Here is a 27,578-nt window from a genome sequence, read left to right on the forward strand (position 1 = left end):
ATATGGAAGTAGACGTCCTTCAAGTTGAGGGCAGTATACCCGTCCCCTGGATCCAGAGAGGGGATAATGGAGGCCAAGGAGACCATGCAGAACTTCAGCTTCTTCTCAATCTGTTGTGATTTCGCAGGTCCAGGATGGGTCTGAGACTGCCATAGGCCTTCGGGATTAGGAAATAAGGGTAGTAAACCTCCCTGCCCCTTAGTTCCGGAGAAAACCTCTTCTACCATTCCCACTTGCAAGAGTGTTTGCACTTCCTGGAGTAGAAGCTGCTCTTGAGAAGGTTCCCTGAAGAGGGATGGGGAGGAAGGGTGAGAAAGAAGGGAAGAACTGTACTGCAGGGTGTATCCCAGTCTCTTTGTGCATAGCATGCAATAGTCTGAGGTGATATGGGCCCATGCCTGACAGAATGGGACAGCCAATTCACAATATTTGGGGAGGGTGGATCCAGACACTGTCTCAAGAGTGCCTGTTTGGCAATTCGAAGTTGGAGGCCCCTCCTCCCCTGTGGAGTACATCTTTCTGCCAAAGAGATCAAACTCCTTGGTGTCCTTGGCCTTAGGGGGAGGCCCTTGCTGTTCCTGCCTCTCTCGTTTGTTTGCTGCTGATACCGCTAGCGATCCTTGGAGGAGGATGGGTGTGTAAATATTCAAATACCTTTAGGGGTACAAAATACTTCTTCGCCACCGTCTTTTCCATGGGTTGCAAGGAGGCTGGAGTCTGTCACAGGGCCTTAACGGGTTCCAGAATGGCACCGTTCAGAGGCAAAGCCACTCATGATGGGCCCGAAGGGGCCAAGATGTCCACCAGGGCATGGGAGGCTTTTGAGATTTCCTCCACCTGGATCCCCAGGTTCTGGGCTACTCTCCTGAGGAACTCTTGGTGTTCCCTGTGGTTGTCCTGAGTGGAAGCAACTGAAGTTCCCACTACCGTCTCATAAGGGGAGGAGGAGGTTATGATGGTTACAGGGCCTTGTTCCTGTCCTTCGGCACCTGAAGGATCCCGTGGTACTGGGTCCTGAAGTTCATTGCCAGGCTCAGTACCAGGACCTGATCCCCGTACTGAGGGAGGTGGTGGGGGAGCTCTATCCTCTGATGCGATGGAATACAATCTCTGCAACTGAGACCCTTGGACTGGATGGAAAGCCCAGGGATTCCAGAAAGGCTATTGCACTGTGCTGGCCAGGCCACTGGTGGGAACCCTTGGCTCACATCAGCCATCAGATATTGGCAGTCAGACCAGTGCCAGCTCCTGCAGGAGGTGTAGGATTCCACCTCAGAATCTGACTGCGAGGAGTCATTCCTCAGTGACCACAGAAGAGAAATATGGGTTGGTGCTGGAGAGCAGTGCCGGAAGGGGGGTGACTGGTCCTGTCCCATCATCACCAGTTTTCCCTTTGATGGCACCTGGGGCCTCAGTGCCAGAGCCGCTCTCGTTTCTGAAGCTGATTCATGCCTGGTGTGGGATGGCGGTACCGGGAGGACAGTAGCTCCCTTGCTGCCTCAAACACCCCTGGCGTGGATGGAATCATTAGAGCTGCACTCCGATGGCTCTACCTTGGAGGAGAGTCCAACAGTACCAGACTCGAGGGCCAGAGGCAAGTACTAGGCTGGCAACGATTGAGTCCGAATGGCCCAGCACGGGTCTCACTCTGCTGGTTTCATGAGTCTTGGAGTTGGGGGTGCCCCCAGTCCGTTTTTCTTTGCTTCTTCTGTGGCACTGGTGACTGAGATCGGTGCCAAGTGCTCCTGTGAGGCGTAGACCTCCTCTGCACCAGAGAGTCCTGATAGTTTTGAAAGTCCTGGCACACAGACAAGGAGTCCTTCCTCAGTCCTGGAGAGGCTGAGCTACACTGCCTGTCTCTCAGAGAAGCCGGTACACTTCTCACCAAGGCAGAGGTGCTCAGTGCAGAGCCAGCATGATTTGGTTCCAAGTGGGGGGGACAGAGAGCCATCTCCATAAGGAGGAACTTGAGCCCTGGTCTCTGTCCTTTTTGGTACAAGGTTTGAACCCTTTACAATTCCTGCAGCGCTCCCGCAGATGAGACTCCCCCAAGAACTTAAAGCAAGGAGAGTGGGGGTCACTAATTGTCATGGGCTTATGGCAAGCCTCACACAACTGAAACCCCGGAGACCAAGGCATGCCTTTGTGTCGGGGAAGGGGAAATCCCAGCAAGCAGGATCCTACTCTATTAACCACTAACTAACACTAAAACTGTACAACTAACCACTATCTATTAACTATATTCAGGGAAAAGAAACCAAAGTCCAGGGGGCATCAGAGCCTACCCAATGGATACCACTGAGGGGGAAACTTTCTGGCGGTGGTGCACACAGTGCACACACACCTACATTGGAATGGACATGAGCAAGCACTCGAAGAACAATCTGTATAACCAATCACATAGGGCTCTTAGCTATATTAAATATTTCCCCAATAATCATTATTGGTACATTGATATAGTATCTGAAGGTGGTAGGCTTGGTTTAGAGACAGAACTGAAGCAGAAAGCAAATAGATGAGGTCCTCCAGGACTTCTGGAATACAGCTGTCCCACTGTAGGGGGTATAATAAGAAGCCCAGGTATGGGATAAAAGAATTGAACAATCCCACCATGGTATCTCAATACTTTGTTGATGCTAACCAAAAGGATTGTGTTTGCTTCATTTTGTACAGTAGAAAAAGGAAGAATTGCAAAGATGAGACTGTTTAACACTGCACTAGAGTTTCCTATATGCATGTAAATCAGGGAAGCAAGTATGAATTTTTACCTTCTTCAGCTGAGTTTCCATTTTCAGACACTCTTCCTTCTTCTGCTCCAATGCAATTTCTAGCGTCTTGAGCCTGGAGTCCTTCTTCAGTCCTGAAGAAGCCAGAGATGAAGCATGTTCCTTCAGATCCAACAGGGAAGCCTAAAACAAGCAAGCAGAACATAGCTGCTATTGGGTAAATGATCATTAGGAACAATACCACGACTTTAGATTTCTTTTTTTTCCTTTGTTTTCCTGCCACTTCCACACTTCTGGTTCCCGCTTTGGAAAATAACCTAGGACAGCTTGGTTCAGTTCAGATTCTCAGGGTAAAGAACAAAACCTAGTCAAAACTCCCTTAAAATTCAGTTGAAATGATATGACTGAAGTTTTTTTTTTTAAATGGCATTATTATTTTCGTAGTAGAGGTATTTAAATAAGTCACCAGCTGCCTTTAAGGGATTCAATCACTTTATCATAGATTAGATGATCCTGTTTTTACTGTGGTAGCGCTCAGGGTGTGGAACTCACTAACCCCATCCCACTTTCTCCATAATTCCCAACTTTTCATATATATAAATATAAAATTGCATGGTTTAATTGCATTGTTTAATTGTAGTAATTGGGGTTTTAGAATAAAATTGTAGGTACATTTGAGTGTATAACCCCTGGAGATGAATGGAGGAAATTTATACTTCTGCTAGTGCAATCATATTAATTAGTCTGGCTTTACAGACATGACACAGCAGTCCATTTTATCAACAGCAAGATGGCTCTTCACACCCACAAGGGCTAGAAATATAACTTGCATAAAGTTGCAGAAGATACAGCAAAATCTATAAGAAGAACCTTTATCTGAATTTTCCATACACACAGATTTTAGCTGCTTGTGCTCTTTACCCCATATACTTAATGAGAAGATGGCATATATGTTGCAGCGAGCTGAGAAGATGCTATTCGTCCTGTCTACTGATTGCAGTTTCACATGTCACTGATCTGCAGCACTTCTAAAGCATAAGGTCAATAAATCCTTCCTCTTTCTCCCATCCTCTTCAGTATACTTAATAGACACTAACTAGCTCTATTCCAGAATTACTGAGATCCACATTAGTGTTGCCAACAACTTTACCAACTTCCAACTTCACTGGGAATGCCAAGGGTCAAACCACATCATTTAATGGGACAACAAAAAGTTCTGACACATGTACACATTGAAATGTGCTACACAAGTGTATCTTCAGTGCATAAACGTGTTGCAGAATCAAGTTTATAAAACATACTCTTCCCCCCACACACACCCTTCACAGCAAACTACTAACAAAAGAGAAGATTAATTTTGGTAGCGTTAACCTCTTTCTCGGAGAGATCTCCTTGCAAGAGGCTGACTTTTTCCTTCAGGTCCTTAAGATCTTTTTTGTAGTTGTCAGTCTCCTCTTGTTTTTCTCGCTCGTCCCTGTCCCGTTGCTCCTTCAGGCGCTCAATAGTCCGCTCCTGACAAAAGAACACAGTACCCTGTGATGAAAATCCCTTTGAATCATCTTAACAGGTAAAATTTTACTTATTTTTGATAAGACATCATACCACATCTCTGCTTATTAGTTTAAGGGGAGAAAGTGTGCAGAATGTTGCTGATCTTCTCTACTCTCCTCCAACAGACCTCAGGAGGGAAGACAATATCTTGAAACTTCGCTGGTTTCATGATTAAGACAACCCAGGCTACTTGTTAATGCAAACTCTCCAATCTCTGAATGTTTAATAATATTATTACAGTATTATCTCATTTATCCAGCTGCTGACTAAACAAAGTTCAGTCAGGTCACCTGGCAGCAAGAAGCACCATGCATTGCACACTTACTTATTCAATTCCTATTTTCCAAAGTTTGCAGATGTGTCTGTAGCCCTTCAGACAGAAAGAGATGCAATATACACGATGTGAGACATGAAACCAATGTGGGGATGGGATTGGCAATAAAAACAATTCTGTACACCAAGGGTCAACAGATGCTCATCAAGGTTGAAAGGTGAAGTGATGTGAGTATTCTATTTATAAAATAAGCCCCAACTGCAAGCAAGCACACCAACAAAGCTTTGTATTCAGAGTCTGACAGACTGAGGGAGCCATGGCCCTGTCCCTGGAGGAACTGAGACACAATATGCACTAATGCTAAAGAGATCCCCTGTAGGAACAGAACAGTCCCAGCTGTTTCTTCAGTCAACAATCTGCTGCTATGCAAGAATGAAAAACGCAATGAGAACAACAGGACAAGAAAGAAAGGAGACTGGGTTGTAGTTACGTCAGGATCACTGAGTTCTGTGTGATTTAGTTTTGAGAACCAAAAATATAAGTTTCAGATGGTGAACTTAAAAAACAAAACAAAAAACAACCTACGAAACATGAGAGAAGAAAAAATAAAAATAAGACATTAGCCTGACATAAAAAGGCAAAGAATCCAGGGCCTCTAACCTAGAATGTGCCTTCCAGCAGCAGTGCTAAAGATGCACCGCAGACAAAGAGGACAGCTCAATCAATACTCCACAAAGGTCTATACAATATTAGCACAGTACAAGCAGCAGCAATTCTTTTCATACAGAGTTATATGATGGACCTAATTAGTGGGGTAGCAGCTTGAGACGTAACTCCCTACAACATTCCACTGTGAAGACTTTATGCTACAGAAAGCCCTCCCCCCAAGTCCTATCCCTAGCATATGTATTGAGAACTGTACTGCTGTCTTAATGCAGATTAGACCTGTCAACAGCACATGGCTGGCTAGTCAAAATATCCTAAGATGTCTTCTAGTGAGAAATCCATTATGCCTAACAGCAGCTGCTCTGACTGGATCAACAGCATCCAGATGGAGACCCTTACTCCCACAGCTCCTAGAGAAGAGTAAATGTCCAGCTGTGCTGTAAAGGTATCTCTTCTGCTACCTAGAATTCAAAGCAGTACTGAAGAAGTTTGGATTTACAGAGATGATTAGCAGAACGAATTTTGGATTTAAAGGACTTGTGCCCTTTACACTCACTTTCTCTGCAAGTGCTTCTTCCAGTGTGGTCAAGGCAGTGTCAGTGTTGGTGGTGTCAGCCTGCAGGGATTTTACTCGATCCTTCAAACTGCTCATCTGTTTTTCCTTGTCTCTTAACTGTTCCTGGAGATTTTCAATCTTAATTAAGAAAAGACAATTAAGAAGAGTATGAATGAAAAAGTTTAATGGTATACAAAGCTTTATATTATGTTCCTACAAGAAATATACAGCTGTTAAAACATCAACATGAGTATTCAGTGTTTAGCAAAGGGAAATACCCCACAGTTTCAAAGTCATATGCAGGGATTTATCTCCCAGAATTCCACATCAAAACAGAAAATACAATCAATGGTAAAGAATATGATTCAAGAATTAGAGGACAAGAACAGAGCACATGAGAGACAGGCAGCAATATTTTTAATATCTACGAAAGAGAACTTTGAGCAACAGCACAGTGTAAAAATACTTTCAAAGTAACAATGTCAATGAAGGAAAGCAATTATTTGCAATCTTGGAAGATGGTAAGATTAGGTGTAATGTACTGAAAGAAAGGAAGGAAAAGTTCACTTTTGATATTCAAGAAAATATTGTCAAAGTAACTGGGAAACGGAATAAACTCCAAAAGGAGATGTTCAAAGAACCATCACTACAGATATCAAATAACTGAACATCAGTGGGAATAATTTAGTGAGTAGCCCTGAGTAGCTCAAGAATTCTTTCTGAACATAAATGGGAGGCTCTTGGCTATGTACTCCAGCACCTGAAAGTTTAGAAGTTAGGGCAAAAAAGTTTACACAATCATTGTCCTCCCACCTCAAACACAAAACTAGCAGATCTCCTTGCCCATGAGACCATCTACACTAGGAAAACCATTTTTATGTTAAATTAGGGGACTTAAAGTATTAACGGTCAGTAAGCATCTAAGCTTATACTTAAAATTTAAACGTGAGCACAACACATGTCATCTGAGGACATATTTTAAAGAGACACACACAGATATGAAAGGTTACATAATGGAACTTGCTGGAGACACAAGTATGAGAAAACTGGAGATTTCCCCTTCTTTAGACTCCATTGTACAAATTAAGTCCTTATTAGCATCTGCATGTAGCACTAGTGACACCTGGGGGTTAAACAGAATAAGCCTCAAAATGAACTCTTAGAGGTTCTGAAAGAAAAGTTTCTCTTGATATGCTCTTACAGATGCTGTTGCAGCTCAGCTGAACCACGTAACATCCTATACAGCAGTCCATGTGGCTGCTTTCAACCTCATGAGCTTTCAGAGATCCATCAGCTGTCTCAAAATATCGACTGTTTATAACAGCCAATGATGAAAATACACTACAAAGTAAAACTATTTCCCCTTGTTTATCCCCCCCCCCCACAGAGTTCCTCACACATTCTTGTCAACTGCTGGAAATGGACCACCTTGATTATCACTACAAAAGGTCCCCCGCCCCCACTGTTCTGCTGGTAGTAGCTCACCTTACCTGATCACTCTTGTTACAGTGTGTATGGTAACACCCATTGTTTCATGTTCTCTGTGAATATAAAATCTCCCAACTGTATTTTCCACTGCATGCATTCGATTAAGTGAGCTGTAGCTCACGAAAGCTTATGCTCAAATAAATTTGTTAGTCTCTAAGGTGCCACAAGTACTCCTTTTCTTTTTGCAGATACAGACTAACACGGCTGCTCCTCTGAAACCTGTCTTAGATTCCTGTTTGCTTCTACTGGGGAAACACTTTGGGAAGCAAGATTCCAATAGGCTGGACAGACAGTGCACACAGATGCTTTCTGCTCTGAGCAAGATACTGCAGGAGAGGCACAGCTAAGCAACTAAACACAGACATGTGTTAACCAGCTGGCCAAGGAGGCACACAAACTGAAAGGCATGTGTTCATTCGCATGTGTAATACATGGCTTAGTCTGACCAGGGTCATGTGACATCTCAGCTACACTATAACATTTGACTACTGCACCCCCTCATTATTGCAGAACCATCTATCTGCATTTACAGAAAGTGACTGAGTACTATACTTAGTATGAACCTTGTATTTCTAGGCAAAAAAATAAAATAAAAATGGTTACTCGCCTTCTCAAAACTGTTGTTGTTTAAGATATGTTGCATGTGTCCATTACACTGTAGCTGACTTCCAAGCTGTTCTCAAAATGGTAGGGCTTCAAGTCTCATTGGAAGAGGGACTGTATGACTATTTCCCTACCTTTCCTTCTTCCCTTGTGCAGCAGTAAATACTTAGTGTCTAGTAAGCATTGTGGATGGAAAAGCACATTGCTGCCCTACAAATATCCAGAATAAGGACATGTCCCACAAAAGCTGCAGAAGTTGAATGACCCCCAGTAGAGCATGCTGTCAGTTTCTCAGGAGGCATTATGCCCTTGGCAGCAAAACACATAGTGATGCAGCTGACAATCCACTCTGATAGTAGTTGTGCTGTAACTGGTTGACCTCTCATTCATTCTTCATTGGAAACAAATAGCTGGAAGAACCCAAATGGTCTTTGTTCTGTCCAGGAAAAAGCTAAAGCTCAAAGCACATCCACTGTGCAGCCTTTGTTCATCTTTGTCAGCATGAGGCCACATGAAGTAAACAGGTAAACATAGTGGCATTTTCTGGTTTTAGACAGAAGCTTAGTGTTAGTCTACGCTGCTGCGCTACATTGGTGCAGCTGCACAAATGCAGCTGCGCCACTGTAGTGTGTCTGGTGAAAACGTGCTATGCCGATGGGAGACTGTTTTCCTGTTGCCATAATTACTCCTCCTCAACAAGAGGTGGAAGCTATGTCAGCGGGAGAGCGTCTCCCACCGACATAGCACAGTGTAGACACCGCTTTAAGTCAATGTAATTTATGTCGCCCAGCGGGGTGGCTTTTTCACGCCCCTCAGGGACGTAAGTTACATCGACTTAAGCAGCAGAGCAGACAAGCCCTTAGTGTGTAGAAAATGACGTATGGTGAAGCTGGGACAAGTACACATAGCGCACCCACTCTCCTAGCCCACTGACACCTTTGCTGACAGATGCAGAAGTGAACAGGAAGCTACAGGCTCAAATGGAGAGGTCCATACAAGCACAAAACACTAATTTTAAATCTCAAGTTGGCACTGGATCCTGAATATCTACACCTTTCAGAAAACAGGTTTCAATAAGATTAATAAGAACAGTTCTACCAGGAGCAAATGCTGAGATAGCAGCCAGATGTACCCTAATGGAACTGGCAGAGGGCTAGACCTGGTTCCTTAAGATAGAAGAGATAAGCTTTGATTCAAATAATTCTGGACTGAGTAAGCGACATATCATGGGAGGTTGTCCAGATGAAAAAACATTCAATTTACGAAGGTTTTCTACTATCAAGGAGGACGTTCTGGACTGCCATTGAGTAGCGTGCCACCTCTCCATTTAACCACTGATGAACCATGTTGTTAGGTGCAGCACGTCAGGATCCAGGTACAGCCCTCACCTGTGATTCTGAATTATCAGATTTGTGGTTACAAGGGCAAGGGTTCCTGAATACACAATGTGACAGGTTGGACCCCCTGGGATGTCACCGGGTGTGCTGGGACTCCACTGAGGCAGACTATTCTGTCAGCCTGGACCCCCTTTTACCTGGTCTTGCTGGGCTAGGCTCCCCAGCCTTTTCCAGCCAAGCACACAGGCAGGACCACACCCAGCTTTACAGAGAGACAGAGATCTGCTCTGAGAAGGCTCACCTTAAGGGGCTTGCCACAGCACCCAGATGTCCACCCCCTTAGAGTACAAACCCCAAATTATATGAAATTCACCTCTTCCCTCAATGTGGAGGAGGGTATGGACAACTTCTCCCCCCCCATTAGAAATCTGGGTTATATTGTAAACTAGAAATAAATGTATTAATTATAACAGGTGTATTTTAAGTAGTTAAGAAGGTAGCAGACAGAGCAAGGCAGATTACTAAAAAAATAAAACAGAGCACGCAAATTAAGCTTAATACACTAAAGAAACTGGTTACATGTAAGTTCTCACCCTAAATGTGGTTCTAATAATTTTCTTCACAAGCCAGACACCCTTCCAGTCTGGGTCCAGTTCTTTCCCCCAGTTCAGTCTTAGTTGTTTCCAGCAGTCATCTTGGGTGGGGTAGCAGGGGAGAACTAACGACCTGGATTACCCCACTCCTCACCCTTAAATAGGATTTGCATAAAGCGGGAGTCCTTTGTTTCCTAGTTTGACACCCCCCTCCCCAGCTGCCACAGTCAGGCTGCAGTTATAAGGATCATTCTGCCTCAATCTTTTTTCAGCTTGAAAATAAACCTGAGGTACACAGCCCATGGAAACATGAAAGTATCTGAAATTGACCTGTGGCCATGTCGTACCCTGGAACAGAAATGGGAACATTTCCTGTTTTGCCAAGTCACAAACAGATCCACCATTGTACAAACCCCTATAGAGAACACTGCAGCAAGGATGGCTGTGTTGAGAGATCACTTGTGGCCTAAATTGAAGTATCTGCTCAAGCGATCCACCAGGCCATTTTGAACACCAGGCAGGTCAGGTGCCCTGAGAATGACTGCGCTCTGAATGCATAAGTTCCACAGCTCGACTACCTCCTGTCTAGTCTAGTGTCCCCTTGTTTGTTCGCATGTAACACAGTTGTGGTGCTGCTGGTGAGCACCTGCACAGTCTTGCCCTGAATGTGAGGCAGGAACTATTTACAGGCACAGAATATTGCACAAAACTCGAGAGCATTTATACACAATCTGGCCTTGTGTGGGGCCCACAAATCTTTGAGCTTGAAGATCACCCAAATGTGCTCCCACCATCACCAAGATCATGCAAGGGAGAGAGAGAGAGAGACAGGGACTCCCTGACACGTCATCTTGGCTCATCCTCCAGATCAGAGACAACAATACCCTGTCCTGGATACATACCAGCTTATCCAGATGGGAAACCGGAGGGTGATAGACTGACTTGAGCCAAACTTGCATTGCTCTGCAAATGGAGTCTCGCACGAGGGGTCACATATGTATGTCACCATGAAACCTGGGGACCTTGTCATAGGCTCTCCCAGTATCAGGCGAGTTCCACCTGACTAAAATAATAATAATAATAACAATAAATGAACTATAGAGAAATGTGATGAAAGAAAAATAAGGAAGAAAAGCCATCCAGTGGATGAAAAACATTACCACTAGGTAAGAATAAAAGAAGAAACACAACTTTGTTCACAAGGAGTGAAGCTGTGATCACACAACATGAGTAGCTACCACAGATGGTAAAAACGAACTGAAGGAGGGGTCGGGCTGCTCTGCCCTTTATACCCCCTCTGTGAGGCTCACAAGGAGCCAGGAATGGGTGGGGGTGCCCCAACTTTCTGGCATCAAAGCACAACACACACATACTCCTAGAGCATAACGGACATACAAAAGGACTTGAAAAATAACTTTCTGTTCTTCCATTCTGCATTTTTTTTCACATTTTTGGGAAATGAAGAAGCTGGTATTCATCCCTGGTAGGTACAACAGGTATACCAGGTATATTTAAATCAGTGTCTATCAAGTAGACCAATGGTGTCTCATTGTTTCCTTGTACTGCCCCTTCGATCTATCTGTATACATCTGCTGCTTCTTATCTTATTCTTAGATTATAAGCTCTTTGGGGCAGGGACTGGCTTTAGTTCTGCGTTTGTACACAGTGCCTAGCACAATGGAGTCCTAGTCCATAAATAAAAAATAAATTAAATATTTAAACCATGTTAATAGCTATCCATCGTCAAAGAAAGTGTGCTGCAAACAGATCTGCTCTCTCCAGAGTCAACAATGGCTGGTCTCTAATAAGGATGCGTCCTTAAAGATACTTTTAAAATGGCAAATAGCCATTTGATGGGCTTATGGAGGGAAACAGGTCCAATTCCACACATTCAATAACAAATTTCCTTTTTGAAATAGTATTCAATGAAAGTCTGGTTATCTTTATTCTAATCTTCCCCAAAACCTGAACTGAAATGACATATACAGAAATAGAAGTTACAGGTTCTCCAAGACTGTACATTCTCAAGAAAAACTGGGCAAAAATATCCCTTGTTTCTGCCCACACACTGGTCAACAGAATAAAAATTTACAGTCATTCTCTACCTACTGGCTCCACAAGCAACATAACATACTCCCATCAAAGGATTGCACAATGTACATTAAGGATATTTGCTTTAATCTTCCTTCCTCTCCATCCCACTAAAAATATTTGGTAAACAAATTACTATATAACCAACAGAAACAAACCAAGTACTCAAAACATGCTCCACGCTTCATGTCCCCAACAAAGAATGAAACAGAATATGCAGGGGTCTATACACCTCCTTGGAAGATGCAAAGGGTTGGAGACTTGCATCAGCAATTTGAACTGAGAAACAGTTTCACATGTAATAAGTGTACTCTAAAATGGCCTCTCAACATAGGAATGTAAATGTCTACCCTATATTTTCTAGGCTGAAAAGAGAACAGAGATATCATTATCATTAGATTATCAAGGGCCTTTATTCCTGCTGTAAATTCTAATTTTCCAAGGAAAAGACAGGAATTGATGAAAAATTGATGCTGACTGATAAGGTACATGCTGGAATTATCTGCCCTGCATACCAAGTCCCTCATTGGTAAAGACTTATTGAAATCTTTCGTTTGGCTTTTTATCAACATTGCCAGTCGCCGGGCACTATGTTTCAACGCAGGGGATTTATTCCTAGTCAGGGGGAATGGATTTCTTTGCCTTTAAGGTCCTAATTGCTGGCATTCCAAGGGCAAGGAGACTAGACCATTTCTTGCAAACACCTGAGGAAAATATCAGCCCAGGAATTAGAAGGAGGCAGCATCTGAGTCAATACTCATAGAATCTATGAAGTCTCCAAACCTGCAGGGTCAAAAGATTGTTCATTGTAGTACTACAGGTTGGCTAGAGACCAACCTGGACATAATGTTGACCAGCTGCCAATAAGACCTCATTTGAAAGAATAAAATTAGAAGGAGGTGGAGTGGTTGCTCAAGCCCTTGGTTTGCTTGCAAGATGCTTTAATTGTCCCTTTTGTTTTATATTCTGACAGAAAAGGAACATCTGGTACATTATGAATGCTATTAATTAGGCTGTTTGCCCAGGAGACCCTGGCACGGATGCACCTACTGCAAACTGCCAGCTCACCAGATTCATTCCCATAAAAAGTAGTAGTCATACTCCATCAGGCTCAATTCAGAGTCTTGGGGGAAGACTGATTTATTTTTTATTCCTAGAGGGTAGGGAAAAATGTAATTAAAGCTTGAGTTAAGATATATATCCATAACTTATAGCCAAAAAAATCATTTACAAGAATGTTCTAGATGTTTTTTAAAAAAAAAAAAGTTAGAAAGCCAGAAAATTGAGACTTATGGTTAAAAATAGCAAGGCTATGAAGGAAGCGTGGAGGGGGTGGGAGAAGGGGAGGTGGTGGGATTCAGAAGAGATTTGGAGCAGCAAAGGGCAATAGAAAGGGTTTACTAGTCCAGTCCCCTATTCCTGGGAAGTGTGAAAGGAAAGTGGAGCTCACTGGCAGACCCCAACTTTTAGAGGCAGAACCCTATGAAGCCCCTCCACAATGGGTAACTTTGCACTATGCTGCATGGCAGCACAGGGAAATCTTTCCCACTGAGGGGGAGACTTCCCTGCGTTTCAGACGATAATAGGCAGGGCTGAAGCCCAGCTGGCTTTTAAAGCAAAAGAATGGTAGAGGCCCTATTCTTCAAGGTACACACATACATACATGAGAATCAGGGGCTGTGCTATCCTTTGGCAGACTCCCAAAGATCTGGAATCACAGAAACCAACAATATGACCAGGGAAAATTATGCTTACACCTACTGACCTCCAGAAACCTATCAAGGATAAGGGGAAAATCTTAAGATGGATACTGGAGTCATGGAGGAGGAAAAGGATGCAGAGGACAAGTTGTGGGGTGTGGGAGAAGAAAAATGGGGATAGGAAGGGAGCAAACAGACTTCTGGAAACACATGTGGATTGCCTAAACTCCACATATTCACTTGGCCTCACTGTTTTTGCCTCCTGAGAGGGTTAAGAGATCTGCACAGAGGAGGGTACCTTTCCTGCAGAATTCAGAAAGCTCTGATTGTGAGTAGAAGTGACAATCTTTATGCTGCCTCTTGCAGCAAACCTCACCCAGTTTCTGCTCTATCTTTGGCCACTAGAGCCACTGTAGGTCTCCTGCTCCCTTCCCTCATGACCTCTGACCAAATATAGGATCCCTTCCTACAGACCTCTTAAGGTCTCTTGGAGAAGAAACCTGCTCCTTTGGACCTTACTGTATGCAGAAATGTAATCTGTGAGTACACTGAGACTTTACAGCTGCCTGGAAAACTTTGTAAGAACTTTGACAACACCCCAGCAAAATTCCAAAAGAAAACTAGAAATGCTACCAAGTTTTACAAGTCCCCATGATCCTTAAATGCTGTTCCAGAGCTTAAGTAACATCACCTCTCTGTGCCTCAGTGTCATCATCTGTAAAATGGGGATAATGGCATTTACTTCCTTTGAAAAGTACTTTGGGATCTATAGTTTTGAAAACTACTATGTAAGAGTTAGATATTATTAAAGACAGAGTACTTTGGTGGTTTCCAGCTTCCAGCTTCTCATATATAGTTTTGTGCACTAGATCTCAAAGTCTTCCTACACAACCTCATCTGAAGTCTTTTGGACAGACTGTTTGGTCGCTAAAACATGGCAGAAAAGTGTTAAAAAAGGTTTTAATCACAGTTTGAACAGTCTTCTATGGCCACTATCTTGAAAACTGTTTGTTCCAGTAACCACAAAAAATAGTATACTGTGATAAAAAAATAGTATACTGCCCACAGGCCACACATGTCATATTTGAAGCTGCACTAACTTTTATTGGGGCTTTTATACCGAAAGCAGTGGGCATATAACAACAACAACAACAGGTCTGTCTTATTTATGGTCTGGAATACCTATCGCCACTCCATAATTAAAAAGAATTAGGGTTTCACTGACAGATTGCATCTTTTAGTTGAAAACAAATACTTAAGATTAACTCACTCCTTCTCTCCTAGGCTGGCAGAGGCTAGTGCAATGGAGAAACAATATGTTAAATGTATGAAGGTAAAGTGGGCAGAGAATATCTTATGTCATTTCGTAGCTACCACTCTGACTGCTTTATGAATACTAAGATCAAAACAGAAACTACTTCCAGGACTCTCATGTAGAAGAACAGTTGCTGAAACACTGCACTGCAACATGAAGATGAAGAACTACTTCACAATCCATTAATTACTCAGCAGGATATTAATCATCATCATCTACTAGGGCTAAACATTTTTGAATCAGCAGGCCTAGACAACTTGCACCCAAGAGTCCTAAAAGAGTTGGTTGAGGAATCGCTGGCACACTGATGTTAATTTTTAATAAATCATTGAATACCCAGGACATTCAAGAAGACTGGAGGAGTGCTAAAGTGCCAGTATTCAAAAAGGACAAGTGGGATCATCTGGCTAACTGACATCAAGCACAGGCATAAAAATGGAAAAGGTAATAAGGGATTCAATCAAAGAATTGAAGGATATAAATGTAATTTATGACAGTCAACATGGTTTTATGGAAAATCAGTCTTGTTAAAAGAAACCAGATTTAATTTTTAAAAAAACGAGATCACAAGTTTGGTTGATAAAGATAACTGCGTAGATGTAATATATTTAGACTTTGGTATGATGTTTGGCTTAATACCACATGACTTTCTGATTTAAAAATCAGCACTATAAAATATCAATAGAGCACACAAGAAGTGTATTAATAACGTAATGGGCAGATCTCAAGAAGTAGCTGTCAATGGGGAATGAGGGTGTTTCTAGCAAGGTTCCATAGGGATTGCTTTTAGGCCTGATGCTATTCAATATTTTCATCCATGATCTGGAAATAAATATAAAATCACTGGTGATAAAATGTATAGATTATACGTATTGGTGGAGTGGAAAATAATGATGAGGAAAGTGGCAGTCAATCATACAGAGCCACTTGGAGCACATGGAAACCTGGGCCCATTCAAACAAGATGCATTTTAATACAGCCAAATGCAAAGTTATGCATCTTGGAGCAAGGAATGGAAGTTATATCTACAGAATAGAGGACTGCATACTGGAGAACAGTGACTATGAAAAGGATTTAGAGGTCATAATGGACAGGAAACTCAACAAGTGCTCCCAGTGGGATGCTGAAGCAAAAAGGGCTAATGAGATCCTTGGGTGTATAAACAGGGTGAGTAAAGTAAGTATGAGAAGGAAGCTGATTTTATCTCTGTACATTGCACTGAGGAATTTTAAGGACAAATGATAAAGCACAATTGGATGACCTTCCTTTTGCTGGCAATGTTTGTCCTTAGTTCAACATATCCCTTAATGGAAGAAAAACTCCATTTTTTTGCAGATGAGGAAAACAAGTTGGTTTGTTCATCAACAAGGGGAAGACAAAATATATGGCTAAATCTGCCCCAAGGTAACCTTTGAGCGTTATGTCATTTTTACCTATCTAGGGAGTGATATGTGCAATGATGGTGCCACCATGCTAGACGTCAAGCAACAAATATCAAAAGCAGCAATATCCATAAACTTGAAAGGATTTGGAAAAGGAGCATGATTAAAAATTCATATTTTTGTGTCACAGCCAAACACCAGAATCATATCTGTCCTCCTTTATGGAGCAGAGTCATTGAAATCTACAACAGAAATTGCTAAGAAGATCAACTCATTCCAAAGTAAACATCTGTGGAAGATATCCAGAATCCACTGGAAAGAATTTCTTGCAACATCAGAAATTATAAGTAGAACAAACCAATTTAAAGCATCAAATATGGTAAGGAGACAACAACGGACCGATTTACAACATGCTTTAAAGAGGCCACCATCATGACTTCCACAGCAAGTGATAATATGAATACCACCTGAAAAGAGGGGCAAGGTAGAGAAATATTATGTAGAACAAAAAAGAAAGAAAGCAGACCCATCAACATGACAATCTGATGCCTGAACAAACCAGCACAAGACCAAAATAAATGGCAGAAATGGAGGACACCCTATGCATCTCAGAGTACAGGAGGATTACAGTGGTATAAGTAACTTCATAGAGAGAAAGTGGTATAAGTACCTTCCATACGGAGAAAAACATATACTGTAGGGCCCTGGAATTTACATCCTTTTGTTGAAGCAGCATGATTTTTAATACTTTTTCAATTTTGGGTGGTCTTATGCAATTCCCCCTCCCCCACCCACAATTTGGTAAACAGTGTTTAGATTATATAACAAGATTCAGTTAGATTTAATAAGCTCAATAAGCTTCTTTACTTTGTATACCAACTGCTGGTGCTGAGTGCCATTAAAGAGCCGCCAAATTATACCATAGGGATAACTGCACTTCCATGATAGACAAAAATAATCCCTGTATACACCAGTTAAATTTGCAAAGCAATCTGGGATTTGAGGCACTAGAATGGAAGATACCTGATCTTTCCTTTCCCTCATTCCAAATCCCTCAGGCCGGGTCAACCGCTCTAGATAGCAGTGGTCAATTCTTCAGTGTAGGTCACAAACAAAATGATAAGCTTGTTCAATTCATCTCAATTATTCTATTTGGGCAGGGATACTGTATTTTAATTTTGCCTATTTTTTCCCCTCGGAAACGAGCTCTTCTCCTTCTACCACCACACCCACTTTATTTTTAAAGGTGTTCATTACCAAAGATGCGTTTGAATTTTGTTTTAAAACAAAAAGTCCAAAAGAAAGTAAATAAACCTACAAGAAAATCCCAACCAGAGCAGCATCATATAAAGGCACTTAAGACAGCCAACGTACTATATTTAAAAACAATTGACTGCTGTTCTAGTAAGCACCTGCGTCTTATTAAAATCATTACTCAAGACTCCCTCTCCAGGTCAGAAGAGAACACTGTCTCTCAAAACATTGCTAACATCCTGGAATTCCACCACCTTTGAGGTATTACGTAGGGAATACTGGATATCTCTAGAGCACTTTGGAACTACCTTGACATTGACAAACCCAGCATAGCAGGATACTAGTAATGCTTCTAACAAGTTTGGCATATACTTCTTTTTGAAAACAGAAAAGGTCCAGGGTGATGTTAGAGGGGGAAAGGGGTTTGAGATGGGGAAGCTTCACAATGCAACAATACACCACATACAACGTATACCCAGCTGCTGCTGCTTGGCCCTTTGTTCTAAGATCAAAATTAGTTTCCAAAGAATATTGATAGCACCAGAAAGAGGATCTGTTCTTGCATTTTCGGGGGTATGAATGTGTCCCTTTCACTCTTACCCTTATGATCCCACATATACAGAAACTGCCATGAAACTAGCATGAAGTTCTAAAATATTTCAGTTTACAAGTAAGGCATTTTAGCTACACAGCTTACAGGTCATTCACTGGCCAAGAATTTCTGACTGAACTCTCTACCGAAAAGCCTATACTCAGACACGTATGTAGCTGTTATTGTATTAAAAAAAGTTCACAGACCAAAGAAAAGGAGCATAAACAAGAAGGCTAGCAATTACTGGCAGATGATATAGGTAAGTATACAATACATGTCTGGTTCTTGAAGCTAACCTCACCTTGGTATCTGTTCTATAAGACTGACCCTCACAACTTGAGAAGAGAGAAAGAAGGAGAAAAAAGAGAAGCTGCTACATCAAAGCTTGATTTAATGACCTCTTCAGATGGTTAATTACTTCGTGCCTTTGGTGCTGCAGCTAACAGACAGCTGGCATGGATCCAAAAAGCCATTCTCCACTCTACATCTTTTCACAGGTTAGGATACTTTTCAAGCAAATTCATGTCAAATTTAAGAACAGTTCATTTAAGTTTACAAATCCCTCTTTAAAGAACTTTTTTTCCTCTTTACTTCATACCCTACTTTCCTCTGCATACTTATCACTTCTAATAAATGTGTAATGAGGAGTCAAACAGACCCACTAAGACCCAACACAAGCACTGAAACAACTGGATTGCAATTATGGTATCTCCCACTTCAAAGTGAAATTAGAATTTAAAACACTGCATTTCTGTCCCAAGAGGATCTCATTCTTGGATTTTAAAACCAAATTCTCAGCGTTTTATCATCACAGCCACAATCCTTCTATCCACCAAAAAAAATGACTAGTGTCTTCTTCAAGGTCCCATCAGTCAGAGGCGTCAGTTTTGGGATACTGAGAAGCATTTCTTCTTCAGAAGGATCTAAATAGCCTTTCAAGTACTCCAAACCACCACTAACAAAAGAAGTGAGATTTCAAAACTGGGAATTGCATTCTGATCTGACAAGTTCAGGATTTTGGGGGGCACCAATCTAGATGTCCTTGAGTATTGCCACAGTACTTCATCAGTGACTTTCATAGCATTTGCTTAAAATACATGCAAACTGGGAATGAGTTAAATACCTAGAAAGAAAGAAATTAGATTAAAAAAAAATAGTCTGACAAGGTTCAATCATAAGACTTGAGAACTGCCATACCAGGTCAGATCAATGATCTATCTAAATCTAGTGCAGTATCCATCTCTGACAGTGGTCAAGAAGCTTCCAGAAGCACACTAGAAGCTTCAGAGGAAGGTAAAACATGAGGGGAAGAGGTGGGGTGTTTCTTTCAAACCACAGGAAGTTAATGGATGGCTTATGTCCTGAAACATGATGATTTGAATTTGAATGTTTAAACTATGGTATCTAATGCTGAATCTTACTAAGTTCTCTGCCTCACCAATAATTTTTGGCAGTGAACTTCTCAGGTTGATTGTGTAATGTGTGAACAAAAATATTCTCTGTTTCAGATTTTTTAATCTTTAAACTTCTTTTTTTTGTACCATGAGAACAATTTACTAGACTGGGGGGCGGAGAGGGCGTTTTCCTAACTTGTCCAGAGGCAGCTAAGACTTCAAATTCGGTTGTCTGACAAGAAAATATAGTTGTCCCAATTTCTGAGCTAAGGCCTATTCTCTCAGATAAATTAAAATATGTTGCAGCTTTAAATATCTAAACTCATCTCTCTGCATTCTTCTTGATTGGAAAATTGTACCCAGATTTCTCCTTTTTGTTTTCTTGTTTTTAGTATATTACTAACCTTATCAGTAGGGCTGTCAAGCGATTAAAAAAATTAATCGTGATTAATCGCACTGTTAAGGAATAATAGAATACCATTTATTTAAATATTTTTGGATATTTCCTACATTTTCAAATATACTGATTTCAATTACCACACAGAATACAAAATGTACAGCGCTCACTTTATATTATTATTTTTATTACAAATATTTGCACACTAAAAACAAATAGTATTTTTCAATTCACCTAATACAAATAATGCAGTGCAATCTCTTTATCATGAAAGTTGAACTTACAAATGTACAAAAAAATAACTGCACTCAAAAATAAAACAAACAATGTAAAATTTTACAGCCTGCATGTCCACTCAGTCCTACTTCTTGTTCAGCCAATCACTCAGACAAACAAGTTTCTTTACATTTACAGGACATAATGCTGCCTGCTTCTTATTTACGTCACCTGAAAGCGAGAACAGGCATCTACGTGGCACTTTTGTAGCTGTCATTGCAAGGAATTTACGTGCCAGTTGTGCTAAACATTCGTATGACCCTTCATGCTTCATCCACCATTCCAGAGGACATGCATCCATGCCGATGACGATCAAAAGCAGTGCGGAGTGACGAATATTCATTTTCATCATCTAAGTCAGATGCCACCAGCAGAAGGTTGATTTTCTTTTTTGGTGGTTTGGGTTCTGTAGTTTCCACATCCGAGTGTTCCTCTTTTAAGACTTTTGAAAGCATGCTCCATACCTCGTCCCTCTCAGATTTTGGAAGGCACTTCAGATGTTTAAATCTTGGATCGAGTGCTGAAGCTATCTTGAGAAATCTCACACTGGTACGTTCTTTGCCTTTTGTTAAATCTGAAGTGAAACTGTTCTTAAAACAAACAACATGTGCTAGGTCATCATCCGAGACTGCTATAACATGAACTGTATGGGAGAATATGGGTAGAACAGAGTAGGAGACATACAATTCTCCCCCAAGGAGTGCCGTCACAAATGTAATTAACGCATTTTTTTAAGCAAGCATCATAGGCATGGAAGAATATCCTCTGGAATGGTAACTTGTTTGTCTTAGCGATTGGCTGAACAAGAAGTAGGACTGAGTGGGCTTGTAGGCTCTAAAGTTTTACATTGTTTTGTTTGAGTGCTATTATATAACAAAAAAATCTACATTTGTAAATTGCACTTTCATGATAAAGATATTGCATTATAATACTTGCATGAAGTGAATTGAAAAATGCTTTCTTTATCATTTTACAGAGCAAATATTTGTAATAAAAAATCATAATATAAAGTGAGCAGTGTACACTTTGTATTCTAATATTTGAAAATGTAGAAAAGCATCCAAAAATATTTAATACATTTCAATTGGTATTCATTCTACTGTTTATCAGTGTGATAAATCGTGATTAATTTTTTTAAGTTAATCGTGTGAGTTAACTGTGATTAATCAACAACCCTACTTATAAGTTCAGGTTTGTCCTACTTTGTAGAAATTAAATTGCCAGATACTGAGAATCAGCACTGAGACCATTGCAATAATTTATTTTATATGCTAGTACAAATTATAATACTTAAAACTATAATTTTCATTAATATCCATTTGGCTTGAAATCCAGATCTAGTCACACTGAACAGCACTAGATTAGTTCTCCATTAGTGCTGCCTACTGATGCTAGCAAGTGCTAATTGTGACTGCGTCTATGAATGTTATGTTCCTGGCACCCATTAAAGCCAGTAGGAAATGGCATGATGGAGCTAGAAAGTAATTTCACTTGGGACATTCACCCATATCTGAGTCAAACTCTGGAATCCTAATGTGTGTGTATGGACTTGTTTTGTCTTAGCTTAATGTAGAAAAACCACATTCTACCACTGCAGCACCACAAAATAATGAGGAACAATAATTCTAACAAGATCAATATATCCTGAAAGGAGGTGATCTGGTGAATAAACAAGCGTGTGTACTGTTAAAAATGCACGTGCACTGCCATTTCATGAGAGTTTGGTGTTAGTTAAATGTTATTTTAGAGAATCAATAACACAGGACACTCTCCTTTCCTGCTCAGTCAGTACCTGTGTAAAGTGTCTAGCAGATTTTCAACTTGTACAATGTAGTAATGGGGCTATTTTTTCCTCTGTGTTTTTATTTTAAATCTGGATGGGATAGGGGCATTTGCAAATATGACAGGTATAGGAGACAGAATGGATAAAATTCCTTAAGACAATCTGATTTCACATTAGCTCAGTCTATCTGGCCCTCAGGTCCTTGATAAATGTATGACTGTACCTCACTAATGCCTCTGAAAACACTATACTGGTGAGGAGGCTTCATGTGTGATGCAAAGAAACACAGAAATCCCAGGATGCAGAGCTTTGCCACATTATTATTTGGCTTTGACATATTATTTGTCTTTTTCATGGCCTTTCCCAGTTTGAGAAGTTAGGTAAAGTGAGAATCACCATATGGTGGATATTACCCCTATTTTGTGGAAGCCATAACAACAGGGAAGAGGGAACTCTGGAACTGGAAAAGGAAGCTCAGCCCTTTTGTTCATCATTCTGCATGAAGCAGGGTGAGACTAGGGTGCTCAGATGATGATCAAGGACGAGCATTATAAAATTTATGCTATTTCATTTTTAAAAGTGTGAAGTGAAAAGAAACGCTAACCTGTGAATTGAGCTTGTTCACTTGGAGAAACGCAAAGAATAGAAAAGGAGTACTTGTGGCACCTTAGAGACTAACAAATTTATTTGAGCATAAGCTTTCGTGAGCTACTTCATCACTTTCATAAGAGAAAGCTTATGCTCAAATAAATTTGTTAGTCTCTAAGGTGCCACAAGTACTCCTTTTCTTTTTGCGAATACAGACTAACATGGCTGCTACTCTGAAACAAAGAATAGAGTTCCAATGTTTGTTATTGCCAGGGAAATATCCTAGATTCCACATCAACTTTGGTCCCGTCTACACAGGAATGGCAGTGCCCTTTTCCTACATTACCTTTAATGTCACTCACCATTCAGAGAATGAATACTGTCCTACAAATAAATAAATGCTAAAATAATTCGGCTCAGATATGCATAGAGCATGGCACTTCACCCCACCACCCGGGTTTTCCAATACGAACTCATTATGGCACAGACAGCACTAAGAAGAGGCCAAGGGCAGGAAAGTTTTAGCTCACCAAAGGAGTACTAAAGATAAAAGAGGAGTTAGGCAAGCAAAAAAAGAGCCCAGGTACGGGATAGATGAAGGATATCAAGAAGTACAGAATGAAAGCACAGAGGATTTGGGCCTGAATACAAAGGGAACGCTAATAACAAATTAAACTTTCATCTACATTATCATTTAGAATCAGTCAAGCAGGAACCAGTACAATTTTAACACAGATTCTAAATGAGGCTCAGATTCAAACACTCAATTACATTTTCTAAGTCAATGATTTATTACAAAGATAAGAAAAGTACTGCAACATAAAACTGTATTAAACCACAGGGGAGAGCCTGAGGGAGGAGGGGAACTTTACTAATCCCATTGTAAGGCATACACAGCCAGCTGCTATTGTCCTGTTTCATGCGCTAGACATAAAACAATACAAGGGGGAAGGGAGGAGATACACAGATAGGTACACTGTAAATACTGAACTCTAGAATACACATTCTATGTTAACTATCAGCTATCTCTAAAACTGTGGGGTCACTTCAGAGCACAGTGTCAGGAAACGGAAATAAAACTCTACAACCAACTTCACTAGTAGCCTCTGCTTGGAAGGAATTTGGGAATATATATACACATTACATTATTTCTGTAGTTTGAGAAATTTATTTTCCATTTTACACTAAGCACTGTAGCACCCAAATCATCACTGCAGTGTCTACTGAAAATTAGTTGCAAAAGTAAATAATTAGAAACTGAGTACCTAGAAAATAAGAGGGGAAAATAATTTTTTTCCAAAGCTAATGTTAAAAGAATTATATAATACATAGGTTGAGAAATGAGTGTCTGTCCATCTAGGTACAGTGCTTAGATTATCCACAACTACAAAGTTTGTTTTTAAAGTAATAAAATACACATAGAGCATAATCAGCAACAACACAAACGTAGGTGAACGAATTTAAGAATACAGATTAGATATTTAGCATCCATACATTCGGATTACATTACTCATGAAAAAAGTTATACAGAGAGTTGGTGGCAAAAAACAAAATATATCAATGAGTGAAGATTGTCCCTCAATAATTGAGAATTTAGGATAGGTTGTCCATTTAGAGAAAAAAAACAGTCCATCAGGAAAGTATCTGAGTTACTTTCCTGACCGCGCTTCTCATCGGCACTCCAGCTCATTCCTCCTGATATTGCCGATGTCCGGTGATGTGTTCTATGTATATGTCCCTCGACCACCTGATGGCATCCGACACCATGAGTTGCCACATTAGCTGAGTGTAGCGTTGACTGACTTCACATTCTTTCAGCACTCGCTCGTTACCGGGGTCCCATGCGCCCAGGGTTCCGACTATCAGCGTGAGTTTGGACCTTGTAGCCCCTAGCCCTCAGGATGTCGGCCAGAGGGATGTATTTCACCAGCTTTCAAGATCAGGCATCGTGGAAAGCTGGGGTCCTGTTTTTGAAGGGCACAGTGATGTTCACCATGATGATCATCTTCTGGTCCTCGTTGGTGATGACGACGTCTGGTCGCAGTTGGCTGCTGGTTCCAGAGATGGCAGAGTTCACGGCTATCTTCCCCACAGGTGGTGGGATGGCTCTGACCAGTCAATCTTGGATGGCATTGTGCCACAGCTACCAGGCTCTGGAATGGGGCTTGCAGCTACACAAGACGTGTGGTAGTGTCTAGTTGGCATAGCCACACTTCCTGCATCACTTGTCCCGATTCCCATGGCGGACGGCTCCGTTCAGTGGGACGCAGTTGAGCCGGGCCCGGTGCATGAACCTCCAGCCGGCAAATCAGGTGAAACTGCCCCCAGGGAGGAAGTGGTTGTTGGTGTCCCACTTGCATGTTACCTCAAAGGTCTTGCCCTGGTCTGACTTCTGTTTCAGGTTTTCCACGAATTGGCAGCAGATGGCATCTTCAGGGTCCTCTCCAGCTTGGTTCTGGCTCTCCAAGTGATGATGGTGCGCTCCGTGTTCTTCACCTGTGGCACCAGGACTCCCATCTCCTGGTGTTCCTCACACTACTACTACTAAAACAGCCATAAATCGTTTCCCCTACAGAACAAAAATACGTGAATATATACAACTTATTACTTCTGTAGCACTTTTCACATGAGAACCGCAAAGCACTTTTCCAACATTAGGCCTCAACACATCCTGGGAGATAGGTAAGTACATTAAATGTGTATTACAGGTTGTTAGAGTAACTTTTTCAAGTTAACATAAGGAGTAGTGGCAAAGCAGAGCGAGAGCAGAACTCAGATCCAAGTCACAGACACTCTGACAATTACTAAATGACAGTCCCTCCCCATGATAACAAACAGGATATAAGTGTTGTATTCGTACAGTTCCATAATTTCAGTGTCTCCGAGCATAACAAGTGGGACTTCACTCCACCTTGCCTGTTTGTGTAAAACAGGTCACATTGGCTGTCATGACCCTGATGCAGCAGTGTGCAATCAGTGGGAGAAAAGTGTCGGAAGGCACTGCAGACCACTCATAGCTCTAGAAGGTTGATATGTAATGTAGATTCAGTTAAGGACCATCTTCCGTGCACCATTTGAGTGTGAAGGTGCGCTCCCCAACTGATGAAGCAGGCATCAGTGGTTAGAATCATGGTAGGTGACAGTTTCAGGAAAGGAATGCCGATACAGATGATGTTGGGCTGTCTCAATCAGAGTAGTGAGTTCTTTACTCTCATTGGCTTGGATATGCATTTGTGCAGGCTATGCCTGCGAGGGACATATACTGTATGCTGCTACACTTGAAGGCATTGTATGTGTAGTTGTGTGCTTTACCATGAACGTGGCTGCTGCCATGTGGCCGAGTAGCTGGGAGATACTTTCTGATGGAGATCTGGGGGCAGGCTTGTACCTTGGATACAAAGTCGACAATAGCCAAAAATCTGTGATAGAAGGAAGGCTTTGGCTTATATGGCATCTAACTGTGCCCTGATGAACTCCAGGTGTTGCACTGGCGTTAAAGTAGATTTCTCCAAGTTCACACAAAGGCCTAGCTCCAAGAAGAGGTTCATTGTCACCTGGAAGGTGTGAAGAGCATCACTTTCAGACAGGACTTTGAGGAGACAGTTGTCTAAGTAGAGAAAGTTTGCAGGGGTAGGCAACGACTATCACAGGACCTTCAAGAACACACAAGGGGCCACTGACAGTCCAAAAGGCAGTGCGTTGTACTATAGTGATCAGTGCCCGTGGTGAACCGGAGAAAACATCTGTGGTCAGGGGGTATAGTAATAAGGAAATAAACATCTTGGAAGTTGAGGGCCGAGAACCAATCCCCCTGTTCCAGTGCCGGGATAATGGTGGAGAGGGTAACCATTTTGAAGGGTTGCAGTTTGATGAACTTGTTGAGGTTTCAAAGGTCCAGGATCAGCCACCACCTGCCCTATTTCTTCTGGATCAGAAAATAAAGGGAGTAGAAACCCTGTCCTCTGTGTTGGGAAGGGACCAGTTCTGTGGCTCACTGTTGCAGAATGGGTTCGTGAGAAGGGTCCCTGAAGAGGGACAGGAAGGGAGGGTGGTGGGGTAGAATGGATAGGAAAGGGATGGAGTATCCTTCCCTGATGATCTTGAGGACCCACCTGTCTCAGGTATTAGCCTGCATGATGGAAGGAAGGGGGCTAAACGTTTGCCAAACTGGTGGGATGTCAAAGATGGTTGGTATGACTGGAGCATGGGGAGGCTTCTCCAGGCCTCGACCACACCTTCAAAATTGTTGCTTGGCTGGAGGTGCATTGAAGGGGCTGGAGGCCCCTTGAGGAGCAGTCTGTCTGCATATGGCAGGCATCAGCTCTCAGTATCATAGGGCCACTGTGGGGTGTACTGCAGTGGTTGGGATTGCAGGGGAAGATACTTCCTGGGCGTCTTTTCGACACTGTTGTGTAAATGCCAAGAGAGCGTAGAGTAGCTAGGGAGTCTTTAAGGGAGCATAGGGAGTTATCCGTATGCTCCGCGAATAATTTGGGACCTTCCAAGGGTAGATCCTCTACTGTAGTTTGTACCTTTTTAGGAAGACCCGAGAGGTGGAGCCATGAAGCCCGCCTTATAACAACGGCAGTTGTGATGGAACGAGCAGCCGTGTCCAGAGTCCAAAAAGGCTTCCAGAGATGTACAGGCTTTCGTCAGGTAGGTCCTGGCAGAGTTTTTGTATTTTTGAGTAGCTGACAATTATATTTAGCCATTAGCTGTAGCTGGAAATGCAGAACTGAAGAGTCGCGGACTAATAAACTTTGCATCCGAACAGCTCAAGTTGTTTCCAGTCTCTATCATGGTGGGTATTGATGAGATTGATATTGATGTCCTTTTGCCTGCACAGCATTGACAGCTAAGGAATTCGGGGTAGGGTGAGTAAAAAGAAATTCCAAGTCCTTTGCAGGAACATAATATTTTTTTCCACCTGCTTGTAAGTTGGTAGAATGGACACGGGGGTCTGCCAGAGTATTTTTGCAGGATCAAGTAGGGCCTTGTTGATAGAGGGGGCT

The 27,578-nt window shown here is 41.8% G+C and overlaps 1 protein-coding gene across 18 annotated transcripts in view; it reads right to left on the reverse strand.

Moving 5' to 3' along the window:
- ERC1 (ELKS/RAB6-interacting/CAST family member 1) overlaps positions 1-27,578 on the reverse strand; it is a 551,656-nt gene that overhangs the window by 347,210 nt on the left and 176,868 nt on the right. For all 18 annotated transcript variants that reach the window (XM_043540362.1, XM_043540357.1, XM_037877967.2 and 15 more), the window contains 3 exons: positions 5,774-5,911; positions 4,098-4,238; positions 2,769-2,909 (listed from right to left, as the gene is read on the reverse strand). In XM_043540362.1, coding sequence (XP_043396297.1) covers positions 2,769-2,909; positions 4,098-4,238; positions 5,774-5,911 — 420 coding nt within the window. The remainder of the gene's footprint in view (positions 1-2,768; positions 2,910-4,097; positions 4,239-5,773; positions 5,912-27,578) is intronic.

This window comes from Chelonia mydas, chromosome 1 (assembly GCF_015237465.2).
Source record: "Chelonia mydas isolate rCheMyd1 chromosome 1, rCheMyd1.pri.v2, whole genome shotgun sequence".
Classification (NCBI taxonomy): domain Eukaryota; kingdom Metazoa; phylum Chordata; order Testudines; family Cheloniidae; genus Chelonia; species Chelonia mydas.